Genomic DNA, 26,318 nt, shown 5'->3' with positions numbered 1-26,318 from the left:
GCTTTCTTCAGAGGCATCATCAACCGTTAACCCTGCAAACAAGGACTGATGTTCACCAGCAGGACTTACCAATTAAAACCTGACCACTCTTCATTGCAGATCCTCCTGGCAGCAGGCCATGGACCACAAGCCTCTCTCCACCGCCCTGTTTTCCAGTTCTTCTCCAGCTCCACTTGGTCTGATGGATAATCCCAACAAGTACTTCCAGAAGCTTGAGCTGCTCTTTGGCTTTGGTGACGGTTAGCTTTTTGGGGTTTACGTAGATAGTCACATCTTTGTGCCGCTGCTGGACAACAACTCCCGTTTTCTGATTGGACTGATGCTTTAGAATGGATACTGGCCCACTGGCATTACTATTTTTTTTATTATAGCGCTTGGGTAAAAGTTTTTTACTTTTTAAAATCTTGGTAAACCGCTTGAGTTTGGGTTCATACTTTTTTCCTTCTCTGTAATCATCTTCTTCGATAATGATCTCGTTTTCACTGAATCTGACATGGTTCACAGTAGGTGTCTCAGGAAGGAGGCTTTCCTCCTCATCCTCACTCAGCTCCAAATAAAACAGCTCTCCATTCTTCTGCACACTGTCCAGCCATTCAGGCTCAAGGTCACTATGGAAAAGAGAAAAGATAGTCTGAATCGCAGCGCAACATAGGAAAAACAGTTATGCCTTTCCAGCACGGGGGTGAGGGTACAGGCTGGGGTGCAGGGAGATGGGAAGGGCGAAAGCGCCTTGATTATCTCAAGGTCTCCTTTCTGTTCCTAATTTACTGTGAGCATCAGCATTATTTACTGTAGAATGCTGTTTGTAGAGCTTTGAAGAACTGGGGTTGGAGGAGAGGGGATCAAAATGGCACAGTGATAGAAAAGAAAACAAACGAAAAAAGAGATGGCCCTCTCCTAGAACCCAAGGTTCTGTTTTGTTTTTTAAATTTAATTCCCTGTGTGGTTTTTGTTCACTTTAGACAATTTCCCTGGACAATAATTTACATTAGTAGTTGATTATACAATTATGTCCACAGATGTAAGACATTTGGAAATTGTACATAAAAACATCTTATTTGCATAGAAATTATACATCATGGCTGACATGCTAAAACAAAAACTAAAGCCTACCAATATTAAGAGTCTTTGTTTATATAATACATTTTCAAAAGAGGAACATTCACTCACCATGAACTAAAATCTTTGCTGAGATCAACTAATTTATCATACAATCACAGTTAATAATAATCACTTTATAGCCTAAAATGTCCATAAAATTCTTTTTAATGAACAATTTTAGCAGGAAAAGTACACCACAAATTACATAATTCATCATGTGATTATAAAAAAAAAACCTTTTAACTGGGAAGTAGGACATTGAAAAAAACAAAACTGTTGCTATTAAAGTGATTGAAACAGCAATGAAACACAAAAATATTCTTCTTAAGGTAACAGAACCAACCACAAACTCTACCCTGTTCAATGTTACAAACAGTTCACCTTTCAAATTGGTATACTTTAAAGCAAAATTTGTTACACTGGAGAGAGTTTTTTCAGAAACATGGACTGTAATATGTTGGCATGAAAGGGTATAAGCTGGGTCCTAATCATTCAGTCAGTTATATGACATCTCTATTTTCTGCAGTATTTATTAGCAATCCTGGTTCTTTTAACTTATATCAAGTGTCTCTTTCTAAATATCATGAAAATTAATTTTAAAAAAAAGTACTATTCTATTACTCAGTCTGAAACTAACCACTGCCCTGGTCTGTGGTTGGTAATTAACACTGAATTTTCAACTATATATGTTTGGTTAAAAAAAAAAAAAAGCATAACTATCCCCAGATATCAAAACTAACATTTCTTTGGCCTGTGCTGGTCCCCAATGTGTGGCATCATTTTAGGCACTTAGGCACATGTGTTTATTTACCATTATCAGTTGCTTTGAATATATCTGTCTATATCTGCAGAAATCAACATTTAATAACTCTGCAGTTCTACTAATAACTGCATCTTTGTCATAAAATATTAAATAACAATGCACCATAATTCAAAATGGCACAATGAAAATACCATAATTATACACAATTACTTATGAAGATATATATCAATTAGAAAATGAATGAAGCTGATTTGCTTTAAAATCTCACCTTTTTAATCTGCTATGTTATTTAAAGATATGTGATCCCAAAGAAACATTTATCCCTCCCTGCTAAACATGAAGATGATTCATCTTATTCTCTAAAATCTGAATGTGAAACCACTTTTTGGTTATGAGTTAATGATCCCAGCAGGGGAGTGTGCCAAGGAGGGTGCCAAGGAGGGAGTGTGTCAGTAGTGGAACAAGTAAACAGCGCCAGGCACTGTGCTGAGTACTAGAATTACAGTGGTGAAAACATCAGTTCCCTCCCTTGTCCAGAGGAGAGGAGACACTGAGAAAGAGCTCATGACAATACACATGGTCAGTGCAAAAGAGAGCTTATCCAGCTTGGCCAAGTTGAGGGTGGGATTAAGGGAGACTTTCCAGTAGGGAAACCACAGAGGTGAGTTTTTAAATGGCCAGGAAGGAGGGCTTGGGGGGCTGAAGCAGAGGACGAGATGAGAATTCCAAACAGAAGTACCAGGATAAGCAAAGGCCTTCACGGGTAGTCTCCTTGGTCTATGTAGACAACGACAGCCAGTCTGTGGTTGTCAGAGCGGAGTTGATGAGGTGGGGAATGATGGGAGATGTGGAGTTCTAATTTTGAGAAGGACCCCTGCAGAAGGTTTGGATTTTGTTGTGTAGGTCAGAGAGCATCAGTAAAGAGTTTTAGTAGAGGGTTTCCAAGTCAGATACCTTTGAATAGCTCTACTTTGACAGGATGATAGAAGTTGAGGTGGACAAAAATTAAAGGTAAGAGGCCATGCAGGAGACTGCTTCCATAGTCCAAGCAAATATGATAACTAAGGCAACAGGAGAGGAGATTGAAAGCAGGAAAAACATTTGAGAGACGCTTGAAAATCACCAGGACGTTAAGACTGATTAGATGTGATGATGAGCAAGAGTAAAGAATTGATGCTGACTAGGAGGGACTGATCGGAGAAGGCAATGGCACCCCACTCCAGTACTCTTGCCTGGAAAATCCCATGGACAGAGGAGCCTGGTAGGCTGCAGTTCATGGGGTCACTAAGAGTCAGACACAACTGAGCGACTTCACTTTCACTTTTCACTTTCATGCATTGGAGAAGGAAATGACAACCCACTCCAGTATTCTTGCCTGGAGAACCCCAGGGACAGGGGAGCCTGGTGGGCTGCCATCTATGGGGTCACACAGAGTCAGACACGACTGAAGCGACTTAGCAGCAGCAGCAGGAAGGACTGATGCTGAAGCTGAAAATCCAATACTTTGGCCACCTCATGCGAAGAGCTGACTCACTGGAAAAGACCTTGATGCTGGGAGGGATTGGGGGCAGGAGGAGAAGGGGACGACAGAGGATGAGATGGCTGGATGGCATCACCGACTCGATGGACATGAGTTTGAGCAAACTCAGGGAGCTGGTGATGGACAGGGAGGCCTGGCGTGCTGTGACTCATGGGGTCACAAAGAGTCAGACATGACTGAGCGACTGAACTGAACTGAACTGAGATTTCTAGCTGGCAACTGTACTTTCATGCATCCTTTCTTATATATATAGGCAGACTCATCTTACATAAATGGGCATGTAATTATTGTAGATGTCATCCTCCCTTCCTATCTTTCACTGACATAAATGATGTTAAAATCTACGTACCACATTCAATATCCTGTAATGAACCAAAATGGAAAAGAATATGAAAAAGAATATAGATATATATGTACAACCGATTCACTTTGCTGCATACAAGAAACTAACATTATATATTGATATATAACATTGTATATCAACTATACTTCAATAAAAAAAATTTCTGAAAATCTATGTTCTTATGACAATATAAAATATATATAGGGAAATTTGCTACTGTTTGTTTTGAAAAAGTGACTGGAATCTATACATACACACATGCACACACCTGTATAATTTCTCACTTAAAATCATGATTCAGAAATACCTAACGGCTACATTAAGATATGTAGCATGAGAGATGTAGCATATTTGATTACTCACCTACTGATAAGCTTTACATTCACTTTTTTTTGGGGGGGATCTCCTATGAACAACAATACAATAGCCATCTTTTTATGTAGGGACATATATATATGTACATATACATGCACACACATGCACACATATATACTTGTGATATATATGTATATACATATATATTTTTACCCAAAGACTATAGCAATTCACATTTCCACCAGCAATGAATAAGATCCATTTTCTTAACCTCTAGATTTAAAAAAATACTTCACTTTAAGTAGAATAATTTGCTTTTTAAGAGGAAGAAATTTTTAAAAAGGGGATAAGAGACAAAAATAAAGAGAAGGAAATGACTGTAGTAAACTACAAATGAAGACAAACACATAATAAAAAGAAAATGAACTGAAAAGTCATAGACCTTGGTTCAAACTGTTCTTTTGAGATTTTTACTTTTCTGAGCTTTAGCTTTTCTCTTCTAGTAAATGGATTCTAGCTATCTCACAGAGCTGTCATCAACAGCAAGTAAAATAACGTGTCTGGCACAGTTAAGGACAAATAAATGGCAGTTCCAGTCCTCTCGCCCCACAGTCAGAGCTGTGGAGAAATGTACACCTTTATTAGATATACCTCTTGTATTTCCGCACTCTTCCAACCCCTAGCAGTAAACGAAGATGTCCCCAACAATCTCTGTCTGCTAGGTTCCAGCTAAGTGCTGGTGACACATGAACCAAAACTAGACACTGCCTTTAAGGCCACAGTTCAGGATTCCCAGAAGGTTCCTTACTTTTGTGCGTGCGTGCAAAGTCGCTTCAGTCAGGTCTGACTCTTTGCGACCCTGTGGACTGTAGCCTGCCAGACTCCTCTATCCACGGGGATTCTCCAGGCAAGAATACAGGAGGGGGTTGCCATGCCCAACTACAGGGAATCTTCCCAACTCAGGGATAGAACCTGCATCTCCTGCAGCTTCCTGCATTGTAGGCAGACTCATTACCACTGAGCCACAGGAAAAGCCCTCCTTATTTCTACTACAGGTGATCAATTCCTATCACAAAATCATCAAGAGTATAACTGATAAACATGCCAGAAAGTTTACAGAGGTGGAAAGACCATACTCTGAAACTAGTTCGATTATAATGGATGAGATGTACTAAAAACAATAAGAAACCCCAACTTTTCATTGCAACTATGCACTAATAGTGAAATTAGTATTGTATGTAGACACACCCCACTCTAAGAGATGGAGCTTAGTCTTTCTTCCTCTTTAGTGCACACAGTGATGTGCTTCCAAAGAAGAGAGCATGGGAAGTGAAATACGGCAGCTTCACAGTGAGGAAATCTGGCAGTCACCACCTTAACCAAGTGACTGAGGTTATGAAAAACAAGGACGGACTGAGAAACTGTCACGACCAGAGGAAACTAAGGAGACAGGATGACTAATGCCATGTGATACTCTGGACTGGATCTGGGAACCAAAAAAGGACTTAAGCAGAGGAATGGTGAAATCTGAATAAAGTCAGGAATTTAGTTAATAATAGGACTGTACTAATGTTAATTTCTTAGTTTTGACAAACATACCATATTTGTGTAAAAAGTTAACATCAGAGAAAAACTGGGTGAAGAATTTACAGAAACTCTTTGTACAACCTTTGCAACTTTTCTGTAAACATAAATTTATTCCAAAATAAAAGATTCATTTTTAAGTCTACCAGTTTTAATTAAGATTTTGATGATATATGGGTCACAGTAATCAATATTAACATAAATATCCTTTCATCTCTTTTTCTGAGATCCTATGGTGCAAGCTGCAAAGCTGTTATTGTGCAAATGTCTTTCAATGAGATTCTTACTTTGTTTATTCTGCTTTGCTCTAAACAGAAATAACTGTGTATTTATAGTTGGCCTGCAAAGTTTGATGGCACATCAATTGGGTTCAAACTCTAAATGATGTGGTAAATATGGGCAGAGGCCTTCTTCCTAGAGAAAAACTTGCTAATTTGCAGATAATCTAGTTTGCTTACATAAGCTGTAACAGAAATATATTAAAGAAAACAAACTTTAGATAATGCTAATAAGTTGCTCAGTTACTGATGTATTCAAGAATTCCATGTTGATACTACATCTTTTTTTCTTCTTCTAAGTTATCGTATCTCTCAGATCCTTAGCTGCATTAATGTCAGCATTTTTCACCAAGCGAAATAGCATCAGCATTTCCTTGGTCACCACAAGAACGAGAAAAACGTTATGAAACAGCCAGCCCTCACGGCACATTTCCTTAAGGAAAACAGATTTTGGCTACAATTTCAAACCTCTTACGTTATACTTTTTTCTTTTTAGTGGGAAAGGCACAATGTACTTTACCTAGGTAGCCAATACATGTAGCTATGTAGTCACACAGTACTAATAGCTACAGCAGGACAAGTCTAGGGACAGAGAAAAGCCACACAAAATAAAAGCAGAATGAAAAGTTATCATGGATTCTACCTGGGCTTGGTTCAGAAAGGACTGGTCTGCGCAATGCTTTTCTGTTTTCATTTCTACGTTCTGTCTACCAGCAATATCTAAATTTTCATCTCCAAAGTCTTTTGCTTGTTTTCTAAAAGGAAACAATGATTTTAATGGTTAAAATCTGTGCTAGCTGTTCAGGCAGCTTGAGAAGGTGGGGAGCCTGGGGTGGACTGATGGTGTTCCTTCTGGTCCAGCCACAGCCACCAGTGGAACAAATGTGAAGCACAACAGAGAAGAAGGGATGAGTCGGTGAACTAACAGCTGTGAACTTGTTGCATGAAACAACTCTTTACATCAGGAACCCATCTCCACTGGAACTATGCTAATAATGACCCCATCCCCTATCCCAATACTTCAGCTAAACGGTGCAAGTCTACAGTGCCCTAAACTAAGGACACGATCTAACTCTGGTAGAACTGGAATCACAGACCAGCAAATTGGTTTCTGCTAGACCTTTACTGTGCTTTTAAAAGATGTCAGGTGGACAGACAGCTCTTCATCTAGCTCAAACACAAGTGCCAAAAGTGAGGAATGAAAACTACTATAAAGAAAAACAAGGGCTTCCCTGGCAGTTCAGCAGTAAAAGACTCTGCCTGCAATGGAGATGTGGGTTCGATTCCTGGGTCAGGAAGACTGCCCAGAGAAGGAACTAACAACCCCCTCCAGTATTCTTGCCTGGGAAATCCCATGAATTGAGGAGTTGTCCTTGAGATCGCAAAGAGTCAGATACTATTTAGTGACTAAACAACAACAACGCAGGAGAAAAACTGTTACTGGAGAAATCAAATCTTGTTATCGTTCAGTTGCTAAGTTGTGTATGACTCTGTATGACCCCATGGACTGCAGCATGCCAGGCTTCTCTATTCTTCACTATCTCCTGGAGTTTGCTCAGATTCACGTCCACTGAGTTGGTGATGCCATCGAACCATCTCATCCTCTGGGCCCTCTTCTCCTTTTGCCTTCAACCTTTCCCAGCATCAGGGTCTTTTCCAGTGGGCGGCTCTTCACATCAGGTGGCCAAAGAATTGGACCTTCAGCTTCAGCATCAGTCCTTCCAATGAATATTCAAGGTTGATTTCCTTTAGGATTGACTGGTTATATCTCCTTGTTGTCCAAGGGACTCTCAAGAAACTTCAGCACCACAGTTCAAAAACATCAATTCTTTGGTGTTCAGCTTTCTTAATAGTCCAACTCTAACATCCATACATGACTACTGGAAAAACCATAGCTTTGACTATATGGACCTTTGTTGGCAAAGTAATGTCTCTACTTTTTAATATGCTGTCTAGGTTGGTCATAGCTTTTCTTCCAAGGAGCAAGCATCTTTTAATTTCAAGGCTGCAGTCCCCATCTGCAGTGATTCTGGAGCCCAAGAAAATAAAACCTGTCACTGCTTCCACTTCTGCCTCTTCTATTTGCCAGGAAGTGATGGGGCCAGATGACATAATCTTTTTTAATGTTGAGTTTCAAGCCAGCTTTTTCACTCTCCTCTTTCAACCTTGTCAAGAGGCTCTTTATTTCTTTTTCACTTTGTGCCATTAGAGTAGAATCATCTGCATATCTGAGGTTGTTGGTATTTCTCCTGGCAATCTTGATTCCAGCTTGTAATTCATCCAGCCTGGCATTTTGCATGATGTACTCTGCATATAAGTTAAATAAGCAGGGTGACAACATACAGCCATGACGTACTCCTTTTCCAATTTTGATTCAGTTAACTGTCTGGTTCTTGACCTGCATACAGGCTTCTCAGGAGACAGGTAAGGTGGTCTGGTATTCCCATTGCTTTAAGAATTTTCCAGAGTTTGTTGTGATCCACAATTAAGTCTAAAAAGGATCAATTAAGGTTCCAGGAGAAAGCAGCACTTAAATGGGACCTTGAATGATGATGACAAGTAGAGACAGGAAGAAAAGTTATTTCAAACAGAGACAACAATGTATAAAGTATAGAAGGAGTAAAAGAACATTGTAGGAATGAGAATGAGTGACTATTTCAGTGTAGTAATATTATGCACTGAATTCTTATGTTCCCCCAGAATTCATATTTTGAAACACTACCCCCCAATGCAATGATATCAGGAGGTGGGGCCCTTGGAATGTAATTAGAATTAGATGAGGTCGCCAGGGTGGAGCCTCCTGAATGGAATTAATGCCCTTAGAAGAGCCACAGGGAACTTGTTTCTCCTCTCTACTATGTGAGAATACAATGAGAATGTGCAGTCTGTAACCTGGAAGAGGGCCCTCACCAGAACTTGGCATGTTGATATCCTGACCTTGGACTTCCAGTCTCCAGAGCGGTGAGAAATAAATTTCTACTGTTTATATACCACTCAGTTTAGGATTTTTTTTTTTTTTTTTGCTATATTTCATGGCTTGTGGGATCTTGGTTCTCTAACTAGGGATTGAACCTGTGCCCCCTGCAGTGGAAGCATGGAGTCCTAACCACTGGACCACCAGGGAATTCCCTAGAATATTTTTTAATTAGTGGCCAGAGTTAAGACGAGTAGGAATAAAGGTGACTTAAAGGAAGATCATCAAAGATGGGTCTGAGAGGATAAAGAACAGATCTACAATAGCTTTAAAAAGCATCCTCAGGAATCTGGAATTTATTTGGGAGGACATCAAGCTTTTGAGTAGAAAAATGATTTAATAGACTTTTCTTTTTTAGAGCAGTTTCAGGTTCACAGCGTAATTGAGCAGAAGGTACAGCGACTTTTCATATACTCCCTCCCCATGACATGCATGACCTCCTCCACTATCAACATCCTTTATCAGCGTGGTTCATTTATTACAACTGATAAACTGATAATCATAATCACCCCAAATCCACAATTTACGTTACTGTTTATCCTTGGTGTTGTACAGTCTATAGGTTTAGACAAATGTATAATGCCATGAATCATCCAACCACTATATAGCATCACACATAGTAGTTACACTGCCCTAACACAATTATCCTAATATTTCCAATTTTAAAATAAAAGTTAAAAAAGATAAAGGCCCATAAAGTTTCCCAGTTACCAGGAAGATAGTTTTTATGTTAAAGAAAAGCATGTCTTTTCTAAGGCAGCCACACAAAGGTTTCATTTCCAAAGAGACAGAAACGCTTATACATTCAGCCTTTATTTTCTCTTTAAGTGTTTGCCCCTTAGAATATAGCGCTCTTGAAACATCTTGTAAACTAATAAGTTACAACCAAGAATTAATTCTGAATTCCTAAAAACCAGAGAAAACTTGATGAAATTAAAATGTCAACACTTTCAGGTTTTCTGAACCCTACTCTTAATCCAGTACTTATTACACTGAACCAAAATGCCTCTCATAATAATCTGCTGAAAAAATTATTTTGACATTGCAAATATGCTATGGATACTAACAAAATTAGTCAAAGTTTCAGTTATTTCAGGCTACATTATAAGGAATTTCATTGTAATCGAAGTGGTTGAATTCTTTGAACAATACAGTCTGCAGTGATCAAACCTGAAATACTAGATAAGTTTTTAAATCTCAGCCTTCTTTTCCTGATCATAAGGATGATCTGGATATCTACTTCATTTTAGTTAGCTTTGTTGGTAATATTCATGCTTGTGTTTAATTATACTTTTGATCCAAACTGCTACACTGTATCTTTTTGTAATAGATTCTGTACAAGATAAATAATTTAGAACTATAGTTTAGAAAGGAAACAGTCAGCTGTATGGAAGAAAGACAGCAAACAGGAGAAGTTAGAAGTACTCAGACCAGTTATAAGGCTACTCCACTGGTATAAGGGACAGGCGAGCCCTTTAAGTAAGGCGGTGCCTGTGAGAAGGGGAAGGAGGTGGTAGGGTGGATATTAGAAAAGCAAGTCAACAGGATTGGAGACTTATCAGATCTGAAGACCTGAGTAAAAAGAGAGTGAGGTCAGCAAATGAGATGGGCAACAAGGCAGACAATGAATTCTCTTCAATATGCTGAGATGGAGACGGTGGCAGAGAATTACCATATCTCATCATAAACCTAGCTACATACTGTTTGACTTTTTAATGTATATAATTTGACAAAAGAAAAATTAAAAGAAAAGAGAAGTCAAGGTTCAGAATAGGAAAGAAAAAGGAAAATACTGTACTAAACTGGATATTATTAATAACATATTGCACCCTAACTCTGAATGAAACATTTTGATTCTTCAATTAGCACCTTCCCACATTAAAACCCAAGAAAAAGACAAATTTTGACATATCCAAGGAATCCTATTCAGAAATAAAAAGGAAAGAACTACATATAAGTAACAAAATGAATCTCAAAATAACTATGCTCAATCCTGTTCAGAAATAAATGGAGTCCTGTTCAGAAATAAAAAGGAGAGAAACACATTTAGTCAACAATGTGAATGAGTCTCAAAATAAGTATGCTGAGTAGAAGAAGCTAGACAAAAAAGAGAGTCCATTTTTATAAAACTCTGGAAATACAAACTCATCTATCACTACAGAAAGCAGATAAGTGGTTGTAAGGAGTGAGGCAGGCATGAGTAGTACTGGGGAGGCACACGGGGAAACTTCTGGAAGACAAGGATATGTTCATTATCTTGGCAGATGTATACATGTCAAAACTTATTAAATCGTACACTTTAAATATGTACGATTTATTATATGTCAGTTACACTTCAATAAAGATGTTAAAATATCCCAGAAAAAAAATTTAAAGGACATATTTCTCTTCTCCAGTCATTCTTGTTTTCAGTGGACATTGCTTAGCTTTCTATAGCTGAATTCTCTTTCTAAAGTATCCTTTTTTCTCCCCATCAGTCAAGGGAGAAATTAACTGGAACCTTGAAAGTTCAGGACACTTTATGTGAATCAGTAAGTGGTGTAACTTCCTCAATAACCTCCATGTAGGCAATGAAAGACAAAAGCAATTCATATCTCTTAGCTTTGATGAGAAAGCTTAGGTTCACATCCCTACATCGGTGATCCACATGTTCCCGTGTACTGTCCAAGATGGGAAGGCCATCACTTGCACTGGTGACTCTGCACCTTAGGGAGGTAAATATCTTAAGGAAAAAACAGACAGAAGTCTACCTGGTCAGGTCAGTATATCAACTCGTACGTTCTAAACACCAAGAAATGACAGCCTTAAAATCTGTATCTTGGTAGGACTTAAAATATAGACCAGCTAAACAGTTTACATTTAAGATTTCCTGTAGTCTTATTATTAGGATGTTAAAGACACTGGGATATATGGAGTGATCAGGAAATGACTGATACAGAAAATTTAAAGGCCATTAAAGAAAAAAAAACTAAAATATAATACATATATACATGTATTCTGAATCACACGGCTGCTGCTAAGTTGCTTCAGTCATGTTCGACTCTGTGTGACGCCATAGACAGCAGCCCACCAGGCTCCTCTGTCCCTGGGATTCTCCAGGCAAGAATACTGGAGTGAGTTGCCATTTCCTTCTCTAATGCATGCATGCATGCTAAGTCGCTCCAGTCTTGTCCAACTCCCTGAATCACAAAATGCTTTGAAATAACACATTTTCTAACACAAGGTCCTGAGCTTGCTCACTTCCCAGGTAACAGGGCTAGCTCATTTATTCATTCATCAAAATCAACACACCCTCTTTGAAAACAGGTCTCCTAAATTTCTCCACTGACAACACTCAACTGTGTGACCTTAAGAAAATTATAGATGCTCTCTGGACTAAAAGTGTGTGATTCTAAGAAGTAGAGAAACCAAGAGTTTGAATCTCACATTGTCTATGGCTCCCATAGCAAGACCAAAGAAGGTTCCACATAATCCATACTTCCCTTCAAGCAGCCTGGCTTGACAGCCATGAATTTTTAAATTATTTTTTTAAATGACCACACTAGAAGATTACACAAAGTGTTTGATATCCTTTAATTTGTTCGTCTTCCAGAATATAATCTGTCCTCATTAAGCCTCTAGAATATATTTAAGCAGCCAGTAGTGATGGTTTTCTCCTCCTGCTTTTTAAAGATAATGATAAAAATGTTTTACATACCTATGGGTGAAAATAAGTGCCAAGTAACTGATGCCCCTAAATACATGTTAAATACTCCTGTTACCTTTAAATACATATAAAATGTCATTCTAAGAATGACTATATATGGCGGTCACTGATTGATGTTTTGGCACCAGAACAGTTTCACAGCTGGTTGTTTCAAGCTCACACTGATTACTTTACTTGACCTTTCCAAAAAGTTCTCAATCCATAGCTGCTGCTGCTAAGTCGCTTCAGTGGTGTCCAACTCTGTGCGACCCCTTAGACGGCAGCCCACCAGGCTCCGCCTTCCCTGGGATTCTCCAGGCAAGAACACTGGAGTGTGTTGCCATTTCCTTCTCCAATGCAGGAAAGTGAAAAGTGAAAGTGGAGTCGCTCAGTCATGTCCAACTCTTTGCGACCCCATGGACTGCAGCCCACCAAGCTCCTCTGCCCATGGGATTTTCCAGGCAAGACTACTGGAGTGGGTTGCCATTGCCTTCTCCCAATTCATAGCAGTAAGGGATAAATGCCTTCAAAACTGAAGCAGCATTGGGTACTGTGAACATTAATAACTTTGCGTCATTTTTAGGGATAAGAAAATAGAAAATAATACTTAAGATATTCTGTATTTAAAAATTATGACACAAAAGAGAAAACAAGAAAACCATGGAAGTTCATAGGAAAATACAGCAGAAATACCCCCCCAAAAGCTAAAATACAGCAGAAATACCCCCCAAAAGTTGAAAGGTTGTTCTCGACGGTGAGGCTGGGGTTGATCTACTTTCTTTTATATATCTATTCAGTTTTATAACGGCAAAAAACCCTACGTAATTTAAATAGTTGACCAAACGCAGAAGGTGTCCCTTTCACTCTAAATACTAATAAGATTAAAGTCACAAAGATCATGACACCAAAACAAGTAGACACTGTGACAGAACAGAATTTTGTGAACACTCTAGCAGATATACTCTGATATATTACAAAACTCACCAGAGAGCCTCCTCCTTAAAACCTACAATAACAAAGAATGTATACAGTAACAGTCATTTCTGCTCACATTATCGCACAGCTGAAACCGGGTGCAAATAACCCCCACTTATTATAGAACCTCAAACACTCATTCTCTACCATGCCAACACTCTGGAAGTCTCTCCCCCCCGCCCCGCCCCACGTGTACACTTTCGGGGCAGAAAGGATGGATTTAATTGTCCCTCTTCGAGAACCTTACTTAGAGTCTGTACTCGTAGGGGAGTATGAACCCGAGTCGCTGACCGGATCTTCAGGATCATAATCCTGATCTTCTTCTTGTGAAGAAGGGTCTCCAGGGAGTCCTTCTGGGCTCCGAACCGAGCCGCACAACGGCAGAGACGCCATGAGCAGGGATGCCGCTGCTACAAGTATCGTAATTCAAACCCCGCACCTACTGCTTGCCGGGGCCGCCATGTTCCCTCCTCTCGGGAAGCGACCGAGGCCACGTGACCACCAATTCTCAGCTGCAATTGGTGGCAGCTCAGGTTGCCAGGGAGACGGGGAAGCTTCTCGGAGAGAACTGAGACCCCCTGAAAGGAGCCAATGAACTAAAATTTCCAGGACATCCGGGAAGAATGGAAGAAGCAAAAACTTAACCACTTACGCTCCCCGAAAGACACTCCTTTGGAACAGCTTAACTTATTAAAACTAGTGGAGGCCCACTGGGTTTTTTCTTTTTCTTGCAGTTTGGACTTTGTTGCTACACCGAACAGCTGCCCAAAACCTTAGATGGGCTCCGCCTGCGTTTCCCTAGAGTAAAGGAAACAACTCTGTACCTCCCTGTCCGTGCTTGAAATGGACGCTTTTAAGCAATGCCATGTAGGTATTAATGTAAATATGCGCCATTATTTCTTTGGTTTTCTTATTGTTTCACGGAAGAAAATATTTTCACAGTTCTCCCAAGCAGATGTTGTAGAGGTGCTTTAAATTGGTGCCAACATTGTGAAATCAACTGCGTGTTCATTTTCTAACTGAAAATTTTATAATTTGATGAGGTGTTCTCATCACTGAAGTTGGAAATGTACACAGGTATAATTTACCTGTCTTTTGCGAATACTTGCATCAACTCTTTTTGGAATGTACAAGATAGTAGCATTTATTTAGATTCGGCCATTGTTCTAATTACTTGCTCTATTCATAGGTATATGAATATACATGAACTAAATTTCTCTATACTAAAATAAGGAAACTGAAGCTTACAGAGGTTATTCATCTTGTTTATGGTCACACGGGTAGCAGGAAACAAAATCAACAAGAGCTGAAGTCATTAACCATTAGATTATATTTCTTCCTCAGCACCCAGTAATTCAACTATTAAAGTTGAATTAAAGATCTATTAATTAATTACTATGAATTAATTACTATTAAAGATCAGTAATTCGGTATTAGAGATCTAGTCTAAGAAAATAAGAGATGCAAATAAACTTTAAAAATAAAAAGCTGAAAACAAGCTTAATATTCAGCAAAAGGGTAAAAGTTAAATGTCTTTATATATAAAGTATGATGAATATTATGATAATAGAAATGTTTTCAAAAGAAATGCATGGGAAAATGTTCCTATTATAGCCGTTAATTTTTTTTAAAAAGATCTTAATGTTATTTTATGATCTCAATGGATGGGGGCTGGGGATTCAACTTAAACTATATGGGTAGATGGTAGAGACTGAAAGATGAATGTGCAATTTATAACATATAGTGTACTATGATAAATACTGAGTTCTAATGGAATACCCAAAGGAAAACAAACTTGGGACATGTAGGGCCACAGCAGATTTCTTAGAGGAAGGCTTAACTTATCTTGTTATTACAGAATATTATGTTCCAAACAGTGAAGAGTAGTGAAAGATGAGTCATCCCATAGCCCAGAGAGATATATGCATATATACTGCCCAAAAGAACCTGGGCAGTAGCCATTAAATATTTAAACTTTTAAGATGCAATTTAGTTTCATTTGTCACATTAAATTATGTATATTTGAATATCCTAAGTTTAATGGTTTTATTTGTATTGATTTCTAAATATGCTTTTTAATAACTGTTAACTAGCTATTGAATTTTGTTTTGCAGTTTATTTGTATTAATTTATAAAATTGTTTTTATCTTATGAAAGAGCTGTAAAGCACAGAGCTTATACCTGCTTATTTTAAATTATAGTAAAGTTTGTCATCCCTGGAAATCTGTAAGTCTTTCCTGAAAAGAGAAGTCCACATACCACAAATATTAGAAAACAGGGACTCGTTCATAAAGGGATGAATGGGTAAAGGGATGGTGACAGAAAGAGATGGCACCTAAGGAACAGATGGAGAGATATGACCTTGCTCCACACCTCTTCTCTGAAGCTGGTACCCAGAGGAGGGTGCAGGTATGGGTGCTGACTTGCCAGTGTCACTCAGGAGGCTAAGGCAGTCTCCATGTGATGGTGTTTATTTTCTCTAGTAGTTAGAAGACAATCTTGCCAGGTAAAAGTGATGGGGAAAGTAATGGGGTCAGAAGCTCAAGAGAGTAGAGTCAGGAAAGAAAAGAAACATATTTCCATCAATACTGAGTTCCGCACCCCCCCAAAAAAAATACAGGTGTATTACTTTTAAAGTTAGAGATACTATTAAAAGGTGGAACCACTATAATAGTTATATTTTGTTTCATGTTAAAACATACATATTCTCACCACAATCCCTAAGATTCCATTCTAAAATTAAAATGCTTTCGGTGCCTCTTTAAAGTTAGACTTTCATCATTTTAAAAGCACCTTATTGGACGTTTAAAAAAAAAAAGACATTTTAAATTTTAACAAAGGCGCTAGTGGTAAAGAACCCACCTACTAATGCAGGAGACATCAGAGACGCAGGTTCGATCCCGGGGTTGGGAAGATGCCCTGGAGGAGGAAATGGCAACCCACTTCAGTATTCTTGCCTGGAGAATCCCATGGACAGAGGACCTGGCAGGCTATAGTTCATAGGTTGCAAAGAGTCAGACACGACCGAAGTGCCTTAGCATGCATGCACACATTTTCTACTATAAATAACACTTCATTATTTTCTATAAGCATCTGATAGTTTCATACCCTGCTCATAAGTCTCAATGCCACCCCATTAAACAGAGAATAAAATCCAAATTGTGAAGTCTCTAAAAACAACACCTTCCAATTCTACAAATAACTGAGCACTAATATGGAATTAGAGACTTTATTTCCTGTTATACATTAATCAAGTTAAGCAAACTGTCGAACTTAACTAATTGACACATCTTACCTGAAGTGCTTGTTAAACATACAGCTTTAGGATCCTACCCCACTTCAACAAGATCAGGATCTCCAGAGGAGGAGCCTGGAAAGCTCTATTTTGAAAAGTAGCCCTAGTGATCCTCAGGTTAAAGGCAAACTTGGGAAAAACTGCCCTTAGCCTTCATTTGGTTCTATGCTTCCTACCTACAGGCCCACTGACCATTTCCTAAACAGGAACCCATTCCCACCTCCTAGTTTTGAGCCTGGCAGGCAGAACACTCCCTGCTATAGAAACAATTATGGGTTTAATCTTGAGTGAAAAACCTCCCCACACTTTACTTTTCCTATCTGTGAGTTAAGATATCGGTACCTATTTCACAGGACTGTTGAATCCAATGAGTCAATGCATGTAAAATACCTAACACATAAAGTGTCAAAAATTTTTTTAACTCTTCTATAGATCATTTACTCACACAGATCTCTCACTATGGAATGCTGCTTATCCAAAACACTACATTTTCCCTTGAGACCCAATTTCAAGTTGTACTTTTTTCAAGAAGTCTCCCCAGGCTCTTTTCCTACCTTAGTAAGAATTCCTCTTTCCACCTTCCCCTTATAACATATCACATAAAACTTACGGAAAAGTATCTGAGTTATGTCAACTTAATTTCCGTAAGTTTAATGAACAAAATTCCTCCCCCTCCCCAGAAAAAGTTATCCCTTTGCCTGATCTTTCACAGAAGAAGAAATAATTGCAATCCTTTAAAATTCTTATTTAAAATTTCAGGGTAAGATAATCTGATTTCCAGATTTCTAACTTTATATGTCATATTTAACTAAACTAATATTTGATACCATTAGATGTATTGGAGAGGATGAAGAATGGAAAAGAAGAAAATGTCATTTTCAAGGACTTTGTAAGAATACTGACTTTGCCTGTCTGTCTCATAATTATCAATTGCAGGAAGACTCAAAAGATTTAGGTTCTTTTTTTTTTTTTGGCTGCACTTGGAGGCTTGCCTGGTCTCAGTCTCCTGACCAGGCGCTGAACTCTGGGCCACAGAAGTGAAGCCCAAAATCCTAACCAGTAGGCCACAGGGGAACTCCTAGATCTGGGTATATTCTTATTTTCTGTTCCACTCCAAATAGCCAGCCATCTTCTGAGGCCCAGATATGTTTAGTTTAATATATATGAGACATCAGGTCCTTATTTCCATTGATTACCATCTCAACAAGGCAAACAATACAATACTGACATAAAATACACCAGATAAGAACATAATTAAATATTTAGTATTTTTAGCAGGTTCAAGAGCTCTTTCCTAAATAGTAATATAAGCTAGTAATGAGAACCAAATGAAAATAGGGCCACAGGAGGTCATGTCCATTAAAAAATTTTTAATTGCTAGATAAAAATTCATGTAACAGAGGTTTATTAGGAACTAATTAATATTGCCTTAATTGTGAACAGGGAAATAGTAATTCACGAACTATGTAGTAATATTGACAACCACAGTCATTTAAAATCATGAATAATTAACTGGTAGACTCAGCAAAATAGCATTTTAAAACCTGAGACTATATAATGTGGACTTTTTCAAATTTGGGATAGATTCATAATATATAACATTTCAGCAATCTCATGTTTATAGAATTGCATTATGATTGAAAATTTTCACTTTCCTGTATAACAATTGAACTACCTGTAAGAATATATGGAATTTGTTCTAAGATCATGCATACTGCATTTGAACAATAATGGAATATAGATGAGAATATAGAAGTGAACATAAAGGTAACTAAAGTAGATGGCACAAAGCTGAACCCCAAACCCAGTTCATTTACACCTACTATTCTCATTTCATATTTTCATTTACAAATTTTAACAAATTTGGTGAACTGTTCTACTGCCATAGATCAATAGCTGCCAATCAAAACAGGAATACACAGCAGCAAAAATTCTTAATGCCTGACAATCTGCTGATGAAGAAAAAATGAGGAAACACATGAGATTTACAAAAACCATAGTTTCTAAATGAGCATCAAGTACCCTCAGTAATATCTTTAAAAAGTCTCTATCTTTGTCGAACATATAATAATTTAATAACGACTATGAAAATGCTTGATAATCCATAAGTGCCATGCATTCCCCAGTTAGAGGAGTCAGGTTCTCATCCTGATTCTGGGACTAATAACCAACTGACTGTGAACACAATCAGTTTCTTCATCTGAAGACAGCAGTAATAATCCCTGCCAACTATACAGGGTTGCTAAGAACTAAATGAGATAACCTTTGCAATCTAATGAATGCCTTACATGTGAGGAAATAGAGCAGTGTGTGATATATACTGTATTTTCAAAGAGCTTTGATCTTACTGATTTTAGCTTTTACTTTTTGAATTTAAGAGGATATTTTATTCATCAGGATTACTGTCTAATGGGACATCCTTTACCCCTGAGAATTCTGGATATTTGAAGTATTTTAAAGATGCTTATTTTGCTGTTGCCAATTTAGGTCATCAAACCTTTTCAGAGATTCACATTTAGCTCATCTCCTCTGCTTACTGAAGCATCAAAATGCTGGCACTCTAGCCTGGACCAGAATAAGACATTAGCCTTTAGGCTTTGGGCAAAAGTCACTTAGCTGAATTTTCTGAGTCTTTAGAAATAGGTATCCTTTTGTGTTTTGTTTTAATTTTCTTAGGGATTAGTTGTAAACATAATCCCTTTTATTTCATAGAACTTTCATTTTATAGAGCATTTAAGTATCACCTGAATTTACCCACCATCCTGTAAGGTGGATATATTACAGAATGAACAGGAAAGTATAGACAGGTTGTCTTGCCAAGTCCCACAACTATGTAGTATGTAACAGAATAGGACTCCAAGGGAATGATTAAATTGCAGTAACCTTGTGCACACATTTTAAAAAATCTGCAAAATTTGAGTGCTGATATTTTTTGGGTACTTCCTATAATCAAGATTGACACAAATATTTATTGATTTATTTAAGTAAAATACCTGAGAAATGCAATAATGAAGTTTGAGTCCCTGACTCAAACACCCTGTATGTAACTTTTTATAAAAAAACAATAGCTGAATATTTTTTGCTGAGCTATTGTTTCATTTTAATACTGACATATTTTGAAGCTAACACCTCATGCAGAGAAAAATTTGGAACTTTGTTTCAATCTTGGTTTGGCTGAAGTATCTTTTACAAAAGCATAGCAATTTAATGCTTTACATTTGAAAACCATATTTACAATGGAAAATATACAAGTAATTAAAAAATAAACACTCAGAAGAATCATCCTTTAAGATGTAAAAATAGAATAGTCTTCTATTTTCTCTTGTCTATAAAATTTCTATGGCTCACAGCTGCTGGTTTCTTTAACGCAATTACTCAAATTTTGTGGATATCTTACAAGGGATGTTTTAAAGGAAAAACAAAAATTTTCTAAGACTGATATAAAAACATAGGCCATGTACTGGTCTAGAGCTTGAGAACTGTGATGATAAATGAGTGTAATTTAAAGGTTATCTGATTTCTCTAATTTCTATTACATTATGTCTCAACAAATCTTTGCATATACTAGCAAAAGACATTTGATTATACATAAACTTGTGTGAAAATCTATCTTCATTAAATGAAATAGGAACATCTATAGATGTCTCAAATTTTTAAATAAATGTTTGAAAACAAAAATAATGTATTGCAAAAGCAGAAAGATTTTCAGAGAATGTTAGAAATAGAGAATTATTAGCCATCATATTGACAAAGACACTTATAGTTTCAGATTCCATTGGTTCCTATAGCATGTGGGAGCAGTTATTTGTAATTCAGATAAAGTAGCTTTTCATATACTGAGCAGGTTTATTCCAGAACACTCCACTACTTACTTCCGAAATAATCATCTCAGTTTTGATGGCTATAGTTTAAACATGCTCTTTTGTCCTAGTTCATTCAGACAGGTTTGTGCTTTGGATCCGAAACCCTATAGTGTTAGTCAGTTTGGAATTTTTTGGCACTTGACATTTAAAACATGAAGGAATTCTGTTGCATCAGGGTTTTAAGCATTTAAAACAAATAGTCCTCCTGGCTTTATCAAAGTCGTACTGTGAATAAATTTCTAGTTAGTATTTCGGGGGCTTACTCCTGGACTGTAATTTTATCAAATGCAGGGGAAATTGTCTTAGGGAATTTAACAGAATTCCCTTTTAGTTGCTCATTTGATAATACTTTATTGTTTATGGCAGGGGCTCTCCAGGGGGAAGAAGAGAAGAAAACCAACTGTGGAAAATTGCAGGTTTCAGAAGAGTTTTAAAATCGAAGAGACCCGATTTCTTCCTTGCCCGATGTCTTTCTTCTTTACTCACACTTCTAACAGAACAGGATTTCTACAGCTCATATGGTTTTGTACAAAGACTTAAAAGGATCACAAGAAACGTTTGCAGATGAGAGAACTCACATAAGCCTCCCCCTGACAGTTACTTTCTAAGCGCCACTTACACTTTCTCACTACAAATGTATTCAAGAGATACTTTTGATATATTTCTAAAAGAGTTTTTCCCCACATTATGTCTTACCAAGTCCAGGCTTTCCTAGAATTAAAGCAGCATTAGCTGCCTGGCCTTTCAACTATTCTCTCTTAATCTTAAAATGGAAAGAGTATTTGCTCTCCATGTGAATTCTTACTTTTTCTTCCATAAACCGCTTACCGTTACCATGGGATTTAATATTTGTTAGTCCATTTTACATAAAGTATAAGGTTGGACAAAGTAAATGACATTAGCAGTTAACCGGCAAGTTGGGATTCTCACCCTTCTGAGACGAACTCACGTTTCTTTTGTGCAGTTATGTGTGTGGACGTGCATCCGTGAATCTATGTGGGTGTGGGGTGGTGGCACGTAGAATTTAGAATTATTAAAAAGTAGCTCCTTCTAATTAATCTAATTTGGATTTTGGAACCAAAATCCAAACAAAACTCTCCGAGCTCTTTTTTTTTTTTTTTAATCCTGGAGAAAGTTTAGAGGTGTTGAAGGGGATGACAGAGGATGAGATGGCTGGATGGCATCACCGACTCGATGGGCACGAGTTTGAGTAAACTCCGGGAGCTGGTGATGGACAGGGAGGCCTGGCGTGCTGCGATTCATGGGGTCGCAAAGAGTCGGACACGACTGAGCGACTGAACTGAACTGAAAGAACAGCTTGGCTTTCTCCCCCACCCCCCTCTTCCGTGTATAATAAGAAAGAGATGTATTTGCAGTGAGGTGGGTAACCAGGTCCCGCGCGGAGGTAGACTCCCCGCGACCAAATCGGGTGAATCCGGGGCATCCGATTCTGGAAGGGATGGAGGCTAGGACCCAAGTCCCATCCGGGGGGCCGCACGGAGGAGAATCCCTAAAGAGACGTTCCCGGCAAGACCCGGGAAAGAAAGGTCGCCCCTCCCCTTGCCATCCTCCCCGGGAACGGAGGGAGGTCTTTCGCCGAATACCCCGGCCCAGCACTGACCTGTGTAAGAGGACGCGCTGCACAGAGTCCAGGTCCTCCAGGCTGCGGGCGGCAGGTTTGGGGATGCTGGCCCTGCCCACCTGAAACATGCCCACTTGAGAATCGCTGCAAACGCGCACAGCAGGTATCAGGCGCAGGGGTCGGCGAGGTCTCCCCCGGGGCGCTCGAGGCGCCGCCTGCCCGGGGCACGACTCGGGCCGCCGCCGGGAAACCGAGAGCTGAAGGACAAGGCTGCCCGCTTCCGTCGCCAAAGAACCTGGGGCTGAAGGGCTGCGGTGTTAGCGAGCGCCCTCCCTCTCCTTCGCCCTCGGGCCAAGCCGCGCGGATCTCGGAAACCCCACGGCCCGCGGCCGGACCGCCCCCGCGCCAGAGGACCCGGGCAGATGCGCGCTCTGTCGGCCGCCACCCCACCTGGGGCTGACCAAGTCCGGGGCGCCCCGCTTCCCCGCCTGGGCCCCTCGCCCCTCCCGCCTGATCGAGCTCTCAGCAGGGTCCCGAGCGCCCGCGGCGAGCCGTCGAGCGTCTCCAGCCCGGCGCCCGAAGCTGCACTCTTTCGCCGCCTAGCGCTCTGTCCTCTTCCTTCTCGGATCGCAAGGCTGCCCCAGGCGAGGGACACCCGTGTCCACGCACCGCCCCCTAGAAGCTACCACCTGCAGCTTGGAGGGCCAAGAACAGGAAGAGCAGAGGGGACGCTGAGGGGCTCCGAGGCCTAAACTGCTCCGAGGGAGGCCAGATAATGAGTACCGGAGGCGAGCTGGGTATCCGTTATTGGTGGGAATTTAAATTCTGACTAAAAAGTCCACTTCCATTCATTCATCCAGGTCATTGTATACGTATTTCTTGACATGTGCCAAACTGAATTTTAGACTTTGGAGTTACAACGATAAATAAAAAATAGTGGCTGATCTGCCTAGTATAGACCCTTTATTCTCTTTTTGGAGTCCATTTACTTTAAAAATACACTTGACCTGAGAATATAGTGTCTAGGAGAAAATCTAGATGACCTTGGGCATGGTAATGACTTTTTAAATATAACACTAAAAAGCAATCTATGAGAGAAATAATTGATAAAGTGGACTTCATTAAAATTAAAAACTCCTCTGCAAAGATGCTGTCAAGATAACGAGGGGAAAAAAAGGCACCCCGGGAGAAAATGTTTGCAAAAGACATCTGAAAAAGATTGTTGTTCAAAACATGCAAAGAATTCTTAAAACTCAACATAAGAAAAGAAACAAACTGATTTTTAAAGATGGGCAAAAGACCTGAACAGACACCTCACCAAAGAAGAAATGTAGTTGTCAAAGAAGGTATCAAAAGATGTTCCACATGATATGCCATTGTGTGTATTAGGAGCTCTGTCATCTCCAACTCTTTGTGACCCCATGGACTGTAGCTCACCAGGCTGTTCTGTCCCTGGAATTCTCCAAGCAAGAATACGGGAGTGGGTTGCCATTTCATTCCCCAGGGGATCTTCCCAACCCAGGGATGGAACCTGGGCGTCCCGCATTGCAGGCAGACTCTTTACCAGCTGAGCCACCAGGGAAGCACTAATTAGGGACCTGCAAACTAACACAACGAGATACCACTACACAGCTGTTAGAATGTCTAAAATCCAAACACTGGCATCGCTGTGCTGGTGAGGATGTGGAGCAACATGAGTGTTCACTGCTTATGGGAATACAAAATGGTACAGTCACTTTGGAAAATAACTTCAGCAGTTTCATACAGAATTAAACCTACTTTTACCACACAACCCAGCAGTCACATTCCTTGGTATTTACCAAATGAGTTGAAAACTTGTTCACACAAAAGCTTGCAACAAGGATGTTTATAGAAGCCTTGTTCATAATTGCCAACACTGGGAAGCAACCAAGATGTTCTTCGGTAGGTGAATGAAAAAACAAACAGGGTACATCCAGACAACGGAATAATATCTAGTGTGAAAAATAAATGAGCTGTCAAGCCATGAAAAGACATAGAGGAAGCTTAAGTGAAAGAAGCCAGTCTGAAAAGGCAAAATACATTATGATTCCAACATATGGCATTCTGGAAAAGGCAAAACTATGGAGACAGTAAAAAGATTGGTGACTGCCTGAGGAGGGAATAAATAGGCAGAGCACAGAGGATTTTTAGGGCAGTGAAAAGTATTCTGCACGACATTATAATTGTGGATACATGGAGAACATGCTGAAAAATGTAGTTTGAGTTGAAAGATACTACTGGTTGCAGATTACAGATATAAAGAGTAATAGATTGATTTTAAGATATAGAGTTATTAAATGGAACTTAGCTTTTCACTGTACGATTTCCAAATGTCACTATCTGCAGGATTTTTCTGTTGGATCAGTGTCTTGAATCCTGGCTGCCAGTGTTTTGGGAGCCAAGTGAGTGAAGAGGTGAATAATGAGGATCTCATCTCTTAACATACATAGACTTTTATTTAATCCTTCTATTTTCAGTAAGGTACCTCAGTTCTGCCCTGTACTCTGCCTAGTGGCCTTGAGTCCAAGAGTTTCAAGAATCTGAATATGTTCATATCTTTTAATTCAGAAATTAATCCCAAGGAAATGATAAAAAATGAAGATCATAATGTTCATCATAATATGTTATCGCAGCAAATATATTAAAAGTATAAATATCCAAAACTAGTGTAACTTAAGTAGGTTAAAGTCTACTCATACAGTGAACTAATATGTATTTATTAAAATGAAATTTAAATAGAATGGTTAATGACATTCAGTTAGGAAATTGAATGCATATTCACCAAATCTTAAAAATGATTACATCTGGAATTAGAATTGAGTGATTTTTATCTTCTCTTTTATGCTTTCTGTATTTTTTTTCAGAATGTACAATAGCAAATATATATTACTTTTAGAATCGATGTATTCAACTATAATATATATATATTTAATATTTATATTTATATAAATATATTTATATATTAAATTATATATAAAAGTTATATATAAAATATATATTAAAATATATTTATATATTTTATAAATATATAAAAAGAATAATTTGAAATTGGCATTCTGCAAGTGAAAATTTTCAATTATTATGTTTTTTAGACTTCCATTCTCAGATATACATTTTGAAACATATTGTATCATATAAGGATACATGATAACCTACTTTTTAAGGAAATCTCATTACAAATCTTTTATATACAGAAGTTATTTTGAAACTATTTTGGGTAATTACTACTTCACTTTAAGCTTTTACTAATTTATCTTTTGTTTGAAAGGGTTAGATAACTTTTCCTTCCAATTTTAAATTTCGTGAAAAGCCTATGATGTTATAGATCACTATTCAGTTGTGTTTTCATAATAAGTATGGATTTTACATGTGTAATATTTTCTTAAAGTGAGCTATATCTAGAGCTACTTGTTTGCCCTTTGAAGCAAAAAGCCTTCTCTGGCTGACAGCAGAAGAGGAAGTTAGAGAGATCGGCATGAGAAGAATATATAGGACTTCACCGGTTTGGAGATGGAAAGGGCTGTATGAGAAAGGTCTCTAAAAGCAGAAAGTGGTCCATGCCTGCCTGCCTGCAAAGAAATGGAGATTTCTATAACTACAGAAAACTAAATCCTGCCAACAACCTGAACCAGATTGGGAGAGGGTTTTTCCTCAGATCCTTCAGAGAAAATCTTAGCCCTGCTGAAACTGATTTTGCCTTTGTGAGACCCTAAGTAGAGAATCTAGTGGAGCCCTCCTGAACTTGTGACCTGTGGGTATGGTGAGCTAATAAGTGGGTGTTGTTTAAGGCCACTAAGTTTGTGGTAATTTTTTATGCAGGAACTATTTGCATAATAGAAAAGTAATACAGAGTGTTTCTAAGGTTGGTTATGGGAAATTGTTTATGGAACAGCTAGTCCCGTGGGTGGGAATATCTCTAGCTGTGCTTGGCAGCTCTGAGGCAGGCATGGTTTCCAAGACACCATGCTCTTCTGGCTCTAAAGACTTAATGGCATTCTC

At 38.7% G+C, this 26,318-nt stretch overlaps 1 protein-coding gene across 2 annotated transcripts in view; it reads right to left on the bottom strand.

The window, feature by feature from the left end:
- The window catches only part of INTU (inturned planar cell polarity protein), an 85,472-nt gene extending 71,449 nt beyond the window's left edge, over positions 1-14,023 (bottom strand). For both annotated transcript variants that reach the window (XM_061142317.1, XM_061142318.1), the window contains exons 1-2: positions 13,806-14,023; positions 70-608 (exon numbers count right to left, since the gene is read on the bottom strand). In XM_061142317.1, the coding sequence (XP_060998300.1) occupies positions 70-608; positions 13,806-13,951 (685 nt within the window). In that variant the 5' untranslated portion in view covers positions 13,952-14,023. The remainder of the gene's footprint in view (positions 1-69; positions 609-13,805) is intronic.
- Positions 14,024-26,318: the final 12,295 nt, after the last annotated feature.

The sequence above is a fragment of the Dama dama genome, chromosome 5 (genome assembly GCF_033118175.1).
Source record: "Dama dama isolate Ldn47 chromosome 5, ASM3311817v1, whole genome shotgun sequence".
NCBI lineage: Eukaryota > Metazoa > Chordata > Mammalia > Artiodactyla > Cervidae > Dama > Dama dama.
Note: the sequence above shows the minus strand (reverse complement) of the source record. Positions and strands in the feature narration are given on the sequence as shown.